General features: G+C 35.1%; 3 protein-coding genes across 3 annotated transcripts; all 3 read left to right on the plus strand.

The window, feature by feature from the left end:
• The first annotated feature begins 2,053 nt into the window (after window positions 1-2,053).
• Window positions 2,054-6,327, plus strand: LOC139094467 (serine protease gd-like). The gene is made up of 4 exons (XM_070645502.1): window positions 2,054-2,109; window positions 4,572-4,625; window positions 4,877-4,953; window positions 5,152-6,327. Exons 1-4 carry the CDS (start codon window positions 2,054-2,056, stop codon window positions 5,775-5,777), a joined length of 813 nt encoding a protein of 270 aa, XP_070501603.1. The 3' UTR covers window positions 5,778-6,327.
• A 5,070-nt stretch (window positions 6,328-11,397) lies between these two features.
• Window positions 11,398-13,470, plus strand: LOC139094468 (leucine-rich repeat-containing protein 15-like). Its single transcript, XM_070645503.1, has 4 exons — window positions 11,398-11,508; window positions 11,964-13,086; window positions 13,146-13,222; window positions 13,337-13,470. Exons 1-3 carry the CDS (start codon window positions 11,398-11,400, stop codon window positions 13,157-13,159), a joined length of 1,248 nt encoding a protein of 415 aa, XP_070501604.1. The 3' UTR covers window positions 13,160-13,222; window positions 13,337-13,470.
• Window positions 13,285-13,965, plus strand: LOC139094469 (serine protease gd-like). The gene has a single exon (XM_070645504.1). It carries the CDS (start codon window positions 13,285-13,287, stop codon window positions 13,963-13,965), a length of 681 nt encoding a protein of 226 aa, XP_070501605.1.
• Window positions 13,966-15,146: the final 1,181 nt, after the last annotated feature.

Below are 15,146 nucleotides of genomic sequence, written 5' to 3' on the forward strand. Positions count from 1 at the left end.
TGTACCGATTTTTTTGCGAAAATCTTCTGGTCACCCTAACCTTAGGTCTAGTCTAGCAATAAACTTGACATTGATGGAACTTGCCATAGACGTACGGTCGGCTAATCGCATTCTGTTCCACTCGGGATATTTAGTATCACTTAGAATATAATGTTGGGTGTGGCTTATAGCAACGGAACTGCGATCGATGATCTGTTGCACCATTCTCTATTTTCTACAAAATGCCTTGATGTCCTTGATAAAGCCAATATTTAGTATCAATATAATTACAAAATAATGCAAAATAAATGGTATGGTAGGGTTAAGTAGGTTAACCCATAGCATCGGAGACCCCAGAAGAAAGTGATGTTGAAGCTACATGAATACTGTACTTATTCCAACTTGGTCAAGCAAAACTCAGCCTGGCTCGTATAGTGATCTGTTTTAGAACTGTATTTCACGGGACTGTCGATCGAGCGAAGTTAACGGCCTGAGCGAAGCTAACGACGTCCGAGCGAAGCTAACGACGGTCGATCGAAGCTAACGACGGTCGAGCGAAGCTAACGACGTTCGAGCGAAGCTCACTTTGGTCGAGTGAAGCTCACGATGGTCGAGCAATGCTTACGACGGTCGAGCGAAGCTCACGACAGCTCGGCTCGTATGGAAAACTATACTCAATACCCAAGTCTGTCGAGTCAAGCTCATCCATTCGTAATCCACCAAACAATTGTGTTCCTAAAACGGTGTGAATATTCCCATAATTCATTACAGTTTTCTGATTATAAATAACCAATTAAATCCAATAAATATTTCCCATACAGCATTAATAGTTTCCAACTTTTTGGCTTCATTTCTTTTTGGTATTTCCACCAAAAATGTTAAAATTAAAAATTTGCTTTGTGATTTTGATTTATTCGGTTTATTTAACTGACTCCGCCCGAAATGCTAACAAAAATTTTGAACCGTATATACGCATGACAGGTATCTCATGTTTTGCATCTAATAAATCCTTGCATGCATCTAAATGCTACATTAAAGCTATAAGTCGTACAAATACAACATTTAATGCATATGTAAATCTGACCAGACCATTATTCTATGTAAATATGGCATATGATTTAACTTATAGGTCTATATCCAATTCCCATCGATCAATCATCAATTCGACATTTGAAATTTGCTCGGTGCTTAATGGAACAGGCACAAATATTGTTTTTAAATGGATCATGAGTAACATTCCTGATTTAAAGAATTATATACATGCATGTCCATATAAGGTATGTTAGGTGACATTTTAGGGCTTTTTTGGACAACCTGTGTGCTGTGGCACAATAGATAGCCTTGTAAGACTTAACTGTGTCGTGGCACACAGATTGCTAACAACTGTCTCAAGGTCTTTAAAGATTTACCCAAAATATGAAGCATAACACAAAATTCTGTAATTTTCCAGGGATATACGCATCTCAAAAACATAAATATTGACTTTAAAATGTCATTGTCAGTATTTCCAGCTGGAAAGTATCAATCGTTGATGAGATTTTATGATGATAAAGACGATAACATTATTACAGTAAAGCTGTCAATGGAAATGATTTCAAAAGATAAAAAAGAATTTAAATAGATTGAATAGATGTCCTCAAATTATATGAAGATATTGCTGATAATGTTCGCAGAAAGCACATGACCTACCCCATGACGTCTTAACTGAGGCCATTCTTACATTGCGTGTCTCCGAGAATTATACTTTACAAACTTACTTCGCTGGCCGTACAGATAAATAGTGATCCATAGCCTCCTTCAGATGACGTCTACAGCTGGCTCTATCGCCGACTTCCGTCCGTCAATTCTCAATACCAAATGCAATATTGTCTCTATCGATAGCTTCTTTCCAGGAGTTCTTTTACCATCTACAAATTTGGATTAAAAGAACATATTTAATAGAGATTCTACAGGTCTTCTAAAACCATGTTCAGCCCATCGAAGCCTGTTCACTGTGACTTGTCTTATAATATCACCATCTCCTGAATCATTTTACGTAACTTGAAAAAACTACTTTTTGACCCCCTTAGTAAAAATGTTGAAAGCCCTCGTGTTATTTAGGAACTTGAGTGCATTACAGCCCAACGTAAAGTAATTGATTGACATCCGATAACCTCAAAATTTAGTGTTTTTCAGTCCTAATCCCAACATTAATGTTTCAAACAGAGTTGACTGGACTTTAGATTCCGGACTCTAAAAGTTCAAAAAATCCGGACTGCATGGAGTGCGACTCCAATTTTTTTTTTGAGGCGCCTCCACATTGGAGTCCTGTCAATTCTGGTTTCAAATCCGAGCACTCCAGGATGTCTGGTTGTTGAGATATTGTATCTCATTCAGCCAGACAGATGTTTAAAGTAAAATCATAAGCGACATTTGTTTCAAAAATGGTATTTATAATTAAGATCAATTAAGTATTAAAATCAATTACACAAAAAACATTTCCAATTTTGATTGTAAAAATATGATAAAAATAATAAAAATTAAAATTAAATTGCAAATTATTTTTGACATTTATATCTGTGCTTTTGATCAGAGTGGATCAGAGTTGTCTTTTTAGGTTAAATGGTTAACACTTGTTAGCTGTGCACATTGAAGAATATCCAGAATATATATCCTTGCATACCTAGCAGTTGAAATACAATATATGTCAAGGACATCAAAACCACATTCAACATACGAGCTGTGCTTTGTAACTAGAACGGTTAAATCGACAAAGAGCTTTGAAATTTAAGCCACAGATGCCATTTCAACGATCTAGCTACAAAGCACACAATAACATGCAAAAAGCTTCATCCCTCAAATATGCTGAGAATTATAATAAATTGAGAGAAATCCTCTCTGAGTAATATTGAAATTGTGTTCTCTATTTTCGTTGAGTCTGACAAATGTCAAAGACACAAGCGATGCCAAAATGTGATTCAGGTGAAAGATTGGGGTACAATGATCATGCACGGAAATGGAGGAGAGCGGTTAGAAATGTTAAAGTACTAGTATGGTTAAGGATTAAAATCTCAAGATTGGAAACTATACATCCGGTATGGTGTTGTGATACACCTGGTATCTTATTTTTTGTGTAACTCAATTAGTAAGCGTCCCCATGATTAACGTCTTTTTATCAAAACCTGCTAAATAAGAAAAAAATCTCCAAAATTAAGAATGGAATTTCCAAATAAAAACATGTTATCGACTGCATCTTCTGTTTTTGTTGTTGTAATTTTGTGTGTTAGATTTTTTTTTACTTTTTTTTATTGTGTTCTCTCAGTTTTCGTGCTGCTCGTTTGCTTTAAAGAACGCTGCTTTTTAATTGAGTTTGAATAAGAAAAAGTTTTAAAAATTTTTCAATTCCCTAAAATGAAAGTGAATTTTTTAATAATTTTCTGTGGAATTCTGTGGATGCAAAGCTGTGCTAATGCTCAGACTGTGGTCTGTGACTATCGCATGCGATATTTTAAGAACTTTATTCTCACAAATCCGAACAAATCCTATTATTACTGCTACCTATTTACAAATGAGCAAGGTTCTCTCAACACAATGACAACAATCAATGGACAGCATAACTCTGGACATAGTGATGATGACGTCAGTTACCTTTACACCGACTTCAACAGCCGCATAAACACATTTTCATCAATTTATTGTCAAAAGTTTAAAAATCTTGAGTTTATAGAATCAAAAGCTGACATTCAATCAATTGATGCAAATTCTATAGAAAGTTGTGCAAATTTGGATATTTTGGATATAAAGGGAAATCGGGTTAATTACATACCTAATGAACTATTGGCGAGAAATACAAAGCTATCAGGAATATTTCTTTGGGGCAGTCAAGTCACAACGTTGCATGTAAATTTATTTTCATCACAAAATAACCTCAAATTATTAAATTTAAAAGAAAATCAAATCGAATATTTGCCATCAAATATTTTTAATCCGCTGATTAATCTTGAATATCTTGATTTAGGGACTAATAAGCTACAGTCAATTGACTCAAAATGGTTCAAAAATTTAGGCAATTTAAAAAAGCTGATTTTAGGTGAAAATCAATTTACTGAAATTCAAGATAAATCCTTTGAGTTTTTGACAAATTTGGAGCAGTTTTACCTTGATAAGAACAGAATCAAGAACCTAAATCCAAATTCCTTTGTTGGTCTACATAGTCTCCAAATTCTGAGTCTCCGCAACAATGAAATCACAGAACTGCCACACAATTCATTTGAACCTTTAAGAAGTTTGAAAAAATTGGACTTTTATAGCAACGACTTAACTGTAGTTCATGCGGCATCCTTTGGTGTTCATAAGAAGCTAGTTGAAATCAATCTGGTAAACAACATAGTCAGCCAAATTGATGAGAAATTCATTGATAATACAGCAGTTAATGTGATGGAAATGCAGGGCAACATATGTAGTAAAGAAAAATATGAAAGAATTAATAACATCAAAGTTGGATTAAAGACATGCTTTGAGAATTTTAAAGCAACAAAAACTCAGCAAATTTTGACATCACATGTTGAAGGCGTTCGTAATTATCAATGTATATATATATAATAACCAGCCAGAGGAGTTGGAAATATTATTGGTGGCAAAAATGTCACAAGGGGTGACTTTCCTTGGTGAGTACAACATGTTAAGTGTTCCTTCTTCATATCCTTAGATCATTCGATTAAAAATCCGTCAAGTGACTATTACCATATTACATTAACACTGGCCTCGTGTCGGACTTTAGATCGACAAACTGACTTGTGTTACCTTTGATATAGTCATTCTAGAGCCTGTCAACTCAGTCCAAAACACAGATTAAAACTTGATTTCGAGCTCTGCTTAGATTAATGTACTTATAAAATATTGACTATAACTTTCTCAGGGTTGCTGTCCTGTCTACACCGTCTGATGAATACATATGTGGTGGAACACTTGTGTCTAGCCGAAAAGTTTTGACCGGTAAGTTTTAGAATGTAAGCTTGGTATGTTTACTGGGGCCAAATTCTAAACCACTCCTTTCACCTCCGTATCCTTCCTGTTTTGATCATAAATCTCTATTTTGTCACTTTATGTTAAATAAATGGCCCCAAGTAACCATCCACTCAATAAAACATCAATACAATCTCATAATTACTCATAAATACAATTTCATTATAGCTGCACATTGCATTCACGATAAAGAAGGGAAAAATTCGAAGTTGGCAGGTGAAATCATCGTTCAACTTGGCACTTACGATCTGGGCAAAAAAGTTGAAGTTGGACGAGCTTTTCATGCTGTTCAAAGTATCAATGTTCATCCTGATTGGAACACCTTAACTGAATCGTTTGATGCTGACATTGCTGTGCTGGTTTTGGAACGAGAAGCTGCATTCAGTGAACTTATTCAACCAATTTGTCTTGTTCAGGATACATCTGCAATTGCTGGTGTCGTTGTTGGATATGGAAAAAGTGAAGACGAAACAAAAATTCATGAAAAAATCCCAAAAATGATTGAAACTCCGATTCACAGCAATAAAGACTGTTTTATGGACAACCAAGCCCTTGCGGCACTTTCCAGTGGACGTACATTTTGTGGTGGACTTGGAAGAGGTGTTGGAGTTTGCAATGGTGACAGTGGAAGTGGATTATTTGTGACTGATGGAACTACTTATTATCTTCGTGGAGTTGTGTCATCATCATTAAAGAGAATATCTTATGAATGTAATGTTGACACTTATTCGATATTTACGGATGTTATCAAATATATCGATTGGATCTATAGGGCATCCATTACTCGATTTTAATAATCAAAACTAGTAATGAAGCGGATCACGCTTCATGGGAATATTCACACCATACGTAGATCAAAAAACTGTACAGAAAAGTAAGAATTAAAAACACAACTTGAACAAAATAATTGATTTATGAGATAAATGTGATAAAAAATGATTATTTACACGTTAACTAAAATTATTTAATTGAATGAAATGCATCCGAACAATTAAAGTTCGAACTTCGCTCGAACCATTTTTCTACTCTCAGCAACATATTTTCATAGATATGCAGTTTCTAGTGGTTGGGAAAATTTTCACGCCTTCACTCGCTTCGCTCCGTTCAGGTCGTAAAAATTTGTGAGCTTCGCTCAACCAAGTTCGAGCTGCGTTCGAACTACTTGAGTTCAAGCTTCGCTCGAACCATTTCTCAACTCACGGCATCATATTTTCATAGATATGCAGCTTCTAGTGCTTGCCGTTCAAGTCGCAAAAATTTGTGAGCTTTGCTCGCCCGACTTGGGTAGATTACAGTACTTTTATACAACACTATACGAGCCGGGCTGAGCTTCGCTCGCCCGACTTGGGCAGATTACAGTACTTTTATAGATCACTATACGAGCCTGGCTGAGCTTCGCTCGCCCGACTTGGGTAGATTACAGTACTTTTATACAACACTATTCGAGCCGGGCTGAGTTTCGCTCGCCCGACTTGGGTAGATTACAGTACTTTTATAGATCACTTTATGAGCCGGGCTGAGCTTCGCTCGCCCGACTTGGGCAGATTACAGTACTTTTATAGATCACTTTACGAGCCGGGCTGAGCTTCGCTCGCCCGACTTGGGCAGATTACAGTACTTTTATAGATCACTATACGAGCCGGGCTGAGCTTCGCTCGCCCGACTTGGGCAGATTACAGTACTTTTATAGATCACTTTACGAGCCGGGCTGAGCTTCGCTCGCCCGACTTGGGCAGATTACAGTACTTTTATAGATCACTTTACGAGCCGGGCTGAGCTTCGCTCGCCCGACTTGGGCAGGTTACAGTACTTTTATACAACACTATTCGAGCCGGGGTGAGCTTCGCTCGCCCGACTTGAGTAGATTACAGTACTTTTATAAATCACTAAGCCTTATAGTCCAGTAGGATCCGTATAATTTCCAGAAACATAAAAACAAGATTCAGTAGGATCCAGTTCACTTCTAGACCATTAAAATAAGATCCAGTAGGATCCATATAACTTTTAGACCCATTAAAATAAGATCCAGTAGGGTCAGGTTCACTTCCAGGCTATCAAAATGAGATCCAGTAGGATTCATATAACTCCCAGACACATAAAAAAAAGATCCAGTAGGATCCAGTTCACTTCTAGACCATTAAAATAAGATCCAGTAGGATCCATATAACTTTTAGACCCATTAAAATAAGATCCAGTAGGGTCAGGTTCACTTCCAGGCTATCAAAATGAGATCCAGTAGGATTCATATAACTCCCAGACACATAAAAAAAAGATCCAGTAGGATCCAGTTCACTTCTAGACCATTAAAATGAGATCCAGTAGGATCCATATAACTCCCAGACACATAAAAGCAAGATCCAGTAGGATCTAGTTTACTTCTAGACCATTAAAATAAGATCCAGTAGGATCCATATTACTCCCAGACACATAAAAACAAGATCCAGTAGGATCCATATAACTCCCAGATACATAAAAACAAGATCCAGTAGGATCCAGTTCACTTCTAGACCATTAAAATAAGATCCAGTAGGATCCATACAACTTCCAGATGCATAAAAACAAGATCCAGTAGGATCCAGTTCACTTCTAGGCCATTAAAATGAGATCCAGTAGGATTCATATAACTCCCAGACACATAAAAACAAGATCCAGTAGGATCCAGTTCACTTCTAGGCCATTAAAATGAGATCCAGTAGGATTCATATAACTCCCAGACACATAAAAACAAGATCCAGTAGGATCCAGTTCACTTCTAGGCCATTAAAATGAGATCCAGTAGGATCCATATAACTCCAAGACACATAAAAACAAGATCCAGTAGGATCCAGTTTACTTCTAGACCATTAAAATGAGATCCAGTAGGATCCATATAACTCCCAGACACATAAAAACAAGATCCAGTAGGATCCAGTTCACTTCTAGACCATTAAAATAAGATCCAGTAGGATCCATACAACTTCCAGATGCATAAAAACAAGATCCAGTAGGATCCAGTTCACTTCTAGACCATTATAATAAGATTCAGCAGGATCCATATAACTCCCAGACACATAAAAACAAGATCCAGTAGGATCCAGTTTACTTATAGACCATTAAAATGAGATCCAGTAGGATCCATATAACTCCAAGACACATAAAAACAAGATCCAGTAGGATCCAGTTTACTTCTAGACCATTAAAATGAGATCCAGTAGGATCCATATAACTCCCAGACACATAAAAACAAGATCCAGTAGGATCCAGTTCACTTCTAGACCATTAAAATAAGATCCAGTAGGATCCATACAACTTCCAGATGCATAAAAACAAGATCCAGTAGGATCCAGTTCACTTCTAGACCATTATAATAAGATTCAGCAGGATCCATATAACTCCCAGACACATAAAAACAAGATCCAGTAGGATCCAGTTTACTTCTAGACCATTAAAATGAGATCCAGTAGGATCCATATAACTCCCAGACACATAAAAACAAGATCCAGTAGGATCCAGTTCACTTCTAGACCATTAAAATAAGATCCAGTAGGATCCATATAACTCCCAGACACATAAAAACAAGATCCAGTAGGATCCAGTTCACTTCTAGACCATTATAATAAGATCCAGTAAGATCCATATAACTCCCAGACACATAAAAACAAGATCCAGTAGGATCCAGTTCACTTCTAGGCCATTAAAATGAGATCCAGTAGGATCCATATAACTCCAAGACACATAAAAACAAGATCCAGTAGGATCCAGTTTACTTCTAGACCATTAAAATGAGATCCAGTAGGATCCATATAACTCCCAGACACATAAAAACAAGATCCAGTAGGATCCAGTTCACTTCTAGACCATTAAAATAAGATCCAGTAGGATCCATACAACTTCCAGATGCATAAAAACAAGATCCAGTAGGATCCAGTTCACTTCTAGACCATTATAATAAGATTCAGCAGGATCCATATAACTCCCAGACACATAAAAACAAGATCCAGTAGGATCCAGTTCACTTCTAGACCATTAAAATAAGATCCAGTAGGATCCATACAACTTCCAGATGCATAAAAACAAGATCCAGTAGGATCCAGTTCACTTCTAGACCATTATAATAAGATCCAGTAGGATTCATATAACTCCCAGACACATAAAAACAAGATCCAGTAGGATCCAGTTCACTTCTAGGCCATTAAAATGAGATCCAGTAGGATCCATATAACTCCAAGACACATAAAAACAAGATCCAGTAGGATCCAGTTTACTTCTAGACCATTAAAATGAGATCCAGTAGGATCCATATAACTCCCAGACACATAAAAACAAGATCCAGTAGGATCCAGTTCACTTCTAGACCATTAAAATAAGATCCAGTAGGATCCATACAACTTCCAGATGCATAAAAACAAGATCCAGTAGGATCCAGTTCACTTCTAGACCATTATAATAAGATTCAGCAGGATCCATATAACTCCCAGACACATAAAAACAAGATCCAGTAGGATCCAGTTTACTTCTAGACCATTAAAATGAGATCCAGTAGGATCCATATAACTCCCAGACACATAAAAACAAGATCCAGTAGGATCCAGTTCACTTCTAGACCATTAAAATAAGATCCAGTAGGATCCATATAACTCCCAGACACATAAAAACAAGATCCAGTAGGATCCAGTTCACTTCTAGACCATTATAATAAGATCCAGTAAGATCCATATAACTCCCAGACACATAAAAACAAGATCCAGTAGGATCCAGTTCACTTCTAGACCATTAAAATGAGATCCAGTAGGATCCATATAACTCCCAGACACATAAAAACAAGATCCAGTAGGATCCAGTTTACTTCTAGACCATTAAAATGAGATCCAGTAGGATCCAGTTCACTTCTAGACCATTAAAATAAGATCCAGTAAGATTCAGTTCAATTTATTTTTTTGTTTGTTTACAAAAATGTATTTTGCAATAATCGACTATAATTTGGACCAAAAAAAGACAGTTTTTTACATCTTGTGCCTTAATGGAAGCATCTTATGGCTCCAAAAACAATACAGTTCTTGCCATACCCATTCCCTACCAGAAGCAAAAAACCCGAAGTCTTAGTATTGAGTTTGAAGAGAGATATCGTGCTGATTAACTAACTAACTAACTAACTAACTAACTAACTAACTAACTAAATAACAGAAAGTGTTTTTTTGCGATTTCTCGGCACTGGAAGCACCAATCAAGATGCGGTTTTCACTGTTGGATTGGTATTTTCAGGCACAGACTTTCCACCATTGGAAATATTTGTCAATTCTGTAAGTCTGATGCAGGAAATTAAAAAAACTGAAATTTCAAAATACCAAAAGCAATATATTCACCCAAATTGAAAATTTGGTGTGAATATGATAATATGAGTTACATATATTATTGACCGATTATTTGCTCGTAATCGTTGCTCGTTCCATGTCTGGATTTTTTTACTCAAAATACACAAATATTCGATTTTTTGTCATTAAATTTCTGTCCAGCCTGTTATATTAAGTACATTTGAATATTAAACTTGTCAATTTTGCTAACATTTTTGTTTTAATTTGGGTGATTGAAAATAAAAGTTATAACATTTTAATAAATTAATTTTCATTTTGAAAATCAGTTTTTCGCATTTTTCAAATTTTAAATAGTAAAGCTTCATAAATTTCCTCAATTTCGAAGATGGTGTCAAAAAAATTTGTAGTTCTCGAGTCGTCAATTTCGTCTCAAGGACATTACTGATTCGACCATTCGTTGATACTATTTCTAACTATGTAGAGTCAAAAACGATCGTGTTACTTCCACCAGTGTTCTCACACTTAAGTATTATTACTATTCAGGATGAGATATCCAACAGTTTGACACACTATACAACACATGTACATCCTTGAATCTGGTGCAAATCAAAAGCCGTGAATTGGAGACAGGCTCATTAAGGAAAAGTGAATAATCATCTCCATAATTACGCGCTTTGCCATGTCTAAGCGACTCTAGATATAATAGTGCATACATATACATACAGCAACAGTGGTACGAGCCATAGCTTATACCATATAAATTAATTAATTAGAGTGTAAAGTGTTAAACAGTTTAAATAAACAATGAATTAGCAAATATTTAAAATCCAGATATCAATTTGGCATTAGCCAATTCAGAATCTGAAGTCTCTTAACATTTCTACCATTTTAGTACTTTCTGTTATTATTATCCTTAACTCATCCTTGACTTTCTTTCATGTTTTAATAAAAGCCATAGTTGGAGTCAACCGAATAGTGCAAATCTGTTAATTGATCAAAAATCCAGCATCCAGGCCGAAATTACTTTGGTTTGTGTAGGATTCGGTTTAGCCAGCGTAACTACAACTAGCTGTTGAATTCCATTGAAATCAAGCACCATGACAAAGTCACGTCGATCATAGACATGCCAGTTCGTTGTCAGATTATGGATTTATTAGATGATATGTGCGTTTTGGATCAGATTGTTGCAAAAAATAATAAATTTATGGTATGGTGTTGTGATACATCTGGTATGGTAATACTTGTACCGTAAATATCAAAATCAGAGAACTCATCTCCAGAGCTCAAGGTTAAGTAAAATAAAATTTCCTGGTTTTTGCGTTTTTTAATCAGCAAGCGGCTCCATGATTCAGATCTTTTCAATAAAACCAGCTTAATAAAAAAATCTCAAAAATTATGAATTGTATTTCTAAGCAAAAACCTGTTTCGACTGCATCTTTTACTTTTGTCGTTGTAACTTTATTGCTATCTTAAGATTTTTTCTTTGTTTTTTTTGCTGTGATCTCTCAGTTTGTGTGCTGCCCATCTTCGGTAAAGATCGCTGATCTTAAGTTGAATTTGAATAAGAAACAAAGTTATAAAAATTCATTAATTATCACCAAAAATGAGTGTTAATATTTTGATAATTTTCTGTGGAATTTTGTGGATACAAAGCTGTGTTAATGCTCAATCAGCTGATTGTGACTATAAAATACGATATTTAGGGACTTCAAGTACTATTACTGCTACTTAAACACAAACCTAGAAGGTTCTCTCAACACAGTGACAACAATCAACGGACAACATGAATCTGGATATACCGATGATAACGTCAGTTCTCTTTACATCAGAAAAGGCAACAACATAAACACAATTTCATCAATTTTTTGTCAAAAATTTAGGAACCTTCTATATATAGGATCAGTTGCTAGAATCAATACATTTGATGGAAATTCATTGGAAAATTGTGAAAATTTGGATAATTTGGATCTAAAAGGAACTCAGCTTAATTACATACCAAATAATCTGCTGACCAGAAATTCAAAACTTTCACAAATATATCTGACCGGCAGTCAAATCACAACACTGCCTAGAAATTTATTTATATCCCAAAATTACCTAAAAAAATTGTATTTACAAGAAAATCAAATTGAATATTTGCCATCAAATATTTTTAATCCACTGATTGAACTTCAAGAGCTTAGTCTACAAAACAACAAGCTACAGTCAATTGATACAAAATGGTTTACAAATTTAGTCAATTTAAGAAAGCTGTACTTGAGTGAAAATCCAATTGCTGAAGTTCCAGACAAATCCTTTGAGTTCTTGGGAAATTTAGAGATACTTTACCTTTCTGACAACAGAGTTAAGCTGCTAAATTCAAATTCTTTTGTTGGTCTTCATAACCTCAAACTTCTGAGCCTTCACAGCAATGAAATCACAGAGTTACCACAAAATACTTTTAAACCTTTAAGAAATTTGGAAAATCTGTACTTGGATTACAACAAATTAAGTATAATTGATGCTGCATCCTTTGGTGTTCATAAGAACTTAGTTGAAATCTATGTGGGAAGCAACAACATCAATCAAATTGATGAGAAATTTATTGATAATACAGCAGTTAATGTGATGGAAATGCAGGGCAACATATGTAGTAACGAAGACCTCATGGGAATTGAAAACATCAAAGTTGGACTGCAGACATGTTTTGGGAATTATCAATCAACAAAAAATCAACATGTTGACGTCACTCGTGATTATCAATGTGGACAGCCTGTCAAAGGAGTTGGAAATATTGTTGGTGGCAAATATGCCAAAAGGGGAAACTTTCCATGTTGAGTACAGCATGTTTATGTACAAAACTTATAAAATATCGACTATTATTCTCCACAGGGTTGCAGTCCTGACTAAACCATCTGGTGAATATTTTTGTGGTGCAACGATTGTGTCTAGCCGAAAAGTTGTAACAGGTAAATCTAATAATGTAAGCTTGGTATGTTTACTGAAGCCAAACAGCCAACCTTCCTCTTCAATGGCAGTTCACTTATTACTTAATAAAACCCCAAATATCAATCTCATTGTAGCTGCACATTGCATTCAAGATAAACAAGCGGCAAAACCGACGTTGGCAGGTGAAATCGTCATTCAACTTGGCACTTATGATCTTGACAAAAAAGTCGAAATCGGAAGAGCTTTTCATGCTGTTCAAAGTGTCAATATACATCCTGATTGGAACACCTTAACTGAATCGTTTGATGCTGACATTGCTGTGCTGGTTTTGGAACGAGAAACAGCATTCAGTGAACTTATTCAACCAATTTGTCTTGTTCAAGATACATCTGCAATTACTGGTGTCGTTGTTGGATATGGAAAAAGTGAAGACGAAACAAAAATTCATGAAAAAATCCCAAAAATACTCGAAACTCCAATTCACAGCAACGAAGACTGCTTTTTGAAAAATTTCTATTTGTCTAAAATCTCAAGTAAGCGAACATTCTGTGGAGGAACTGGAACTGGTGTTGGAGTTTGTCGTGGTGATAGTGGAAGTGGATTATTTGTGACTGATGGAACTACTTATTATCTTCGTGGAATTGTGTCATCATCATTAATTGGTGGACCTTATGGATGTGATGTTGATACATATTCGGTATTTTCGGATGTGACTAAATACATCGATTGGATTAATTGGGTGTCTATAAATCGATTTGAATAATCAGAAAATGTTTCAGATGAGTTATATTATTGACTGGCTATTCATGATATGCCATCAAATTTCTGTCTAGCATTGATGTTATATAATATGTATTTTAAACTTGTCTTTTTTACTAGTAATTTTGTTCTAAATTAGCCGATTTATAATTTAAAATATTAAATTTTAATAAATTAGTTTTTCATCTTAAAAATCAGAGGGATGTGGTTTTAAATTCTGCCTGTTTTCAGAACTTGCCACACAAAAGCTTTGCACCCACGTTTTTATTTGTAGTATATGATAAGGTCGAGATGTATGTTTGTAATTCATGCATTTAAAACAAATTTCTCTACAGCACAAAACAAAAGTTATTTTTAACTTTTCAGTCCACGCAAAAAAAAAAAATCTTTTCATATTCGCACCAAATTTTCAATTTGGGTGAAAATATTGTTTTTGGTCTCTCAGTGAAACCACTTTTTTGGATTTGCTGAATTACCCTTAGGGAATCATCTAATGTGTTCTATTGCCAAAAGTCTCTGCCTAAAAATACCAATGAAACAGTGAAAAAAACTGCATCTCGATTGGTGCTTCCAGTACCGAAAAATCGCAATAAACACTTTGTATTAATTAGTATGCGATAACTCGATTAAAACTCAAAATTAGATTTCGGGCTAATTAAAGCTCACGCTCATAATTTTTTATTTTTTTGTATTTTTTTTTTTTTTATTCTTATTTTCATTTTTCTGTACAGATTTTTGATCCGCGTATGATGTGAATATTTCCATAAAGCGCGATCTGCTTCATTAGTGTATAAAGTATTTTTAGTATAATTTCTCCTACATGTATTAAATGTTATATACCAACACATAGGAAATTTTTTATTATAAAATTCTGATTGCTGATGAAAATCTTTGCAGTTTTCATTTTGAGTTTATGAAGTGTATATCTGTAAAAAAATTCAATTGAAGAACGATTGTGAAATTAAGTGATGAACTGTCAATGATTTGAGAGGTGAAACGCTTTATCAAGTTTAATGTGAGTTTTAAAAAAATACTTAATTAATTAAAAAATCTGACATTTGATCGACTTGAATCTAGCCTGAGTTTGGATTTTATTAAATTTTATATGGGGTCTGAGTCTCCCTTTCCAGGGTCTAGATCAATGGTTGACAACCTGTGCCCGGCGATATATTTTTATGTCGTGAG

Source organism: Chironomus tepperi, unplaced genomic scaffold (genome assembly GCF_022539635.2).
Source record: "Chironomus tepperi strain 1889 unplaced genomic scaffold, CSIRO-AGI_Ctep_v1 contig_354, whole genome shotgun sequence".
Classification (NCBI taxonomy): Eukaryota; Metazoa; Arthropoda; class Insecta; order Diptera; family Chironomidae; genus Chironomus; species Chironomus tepperi.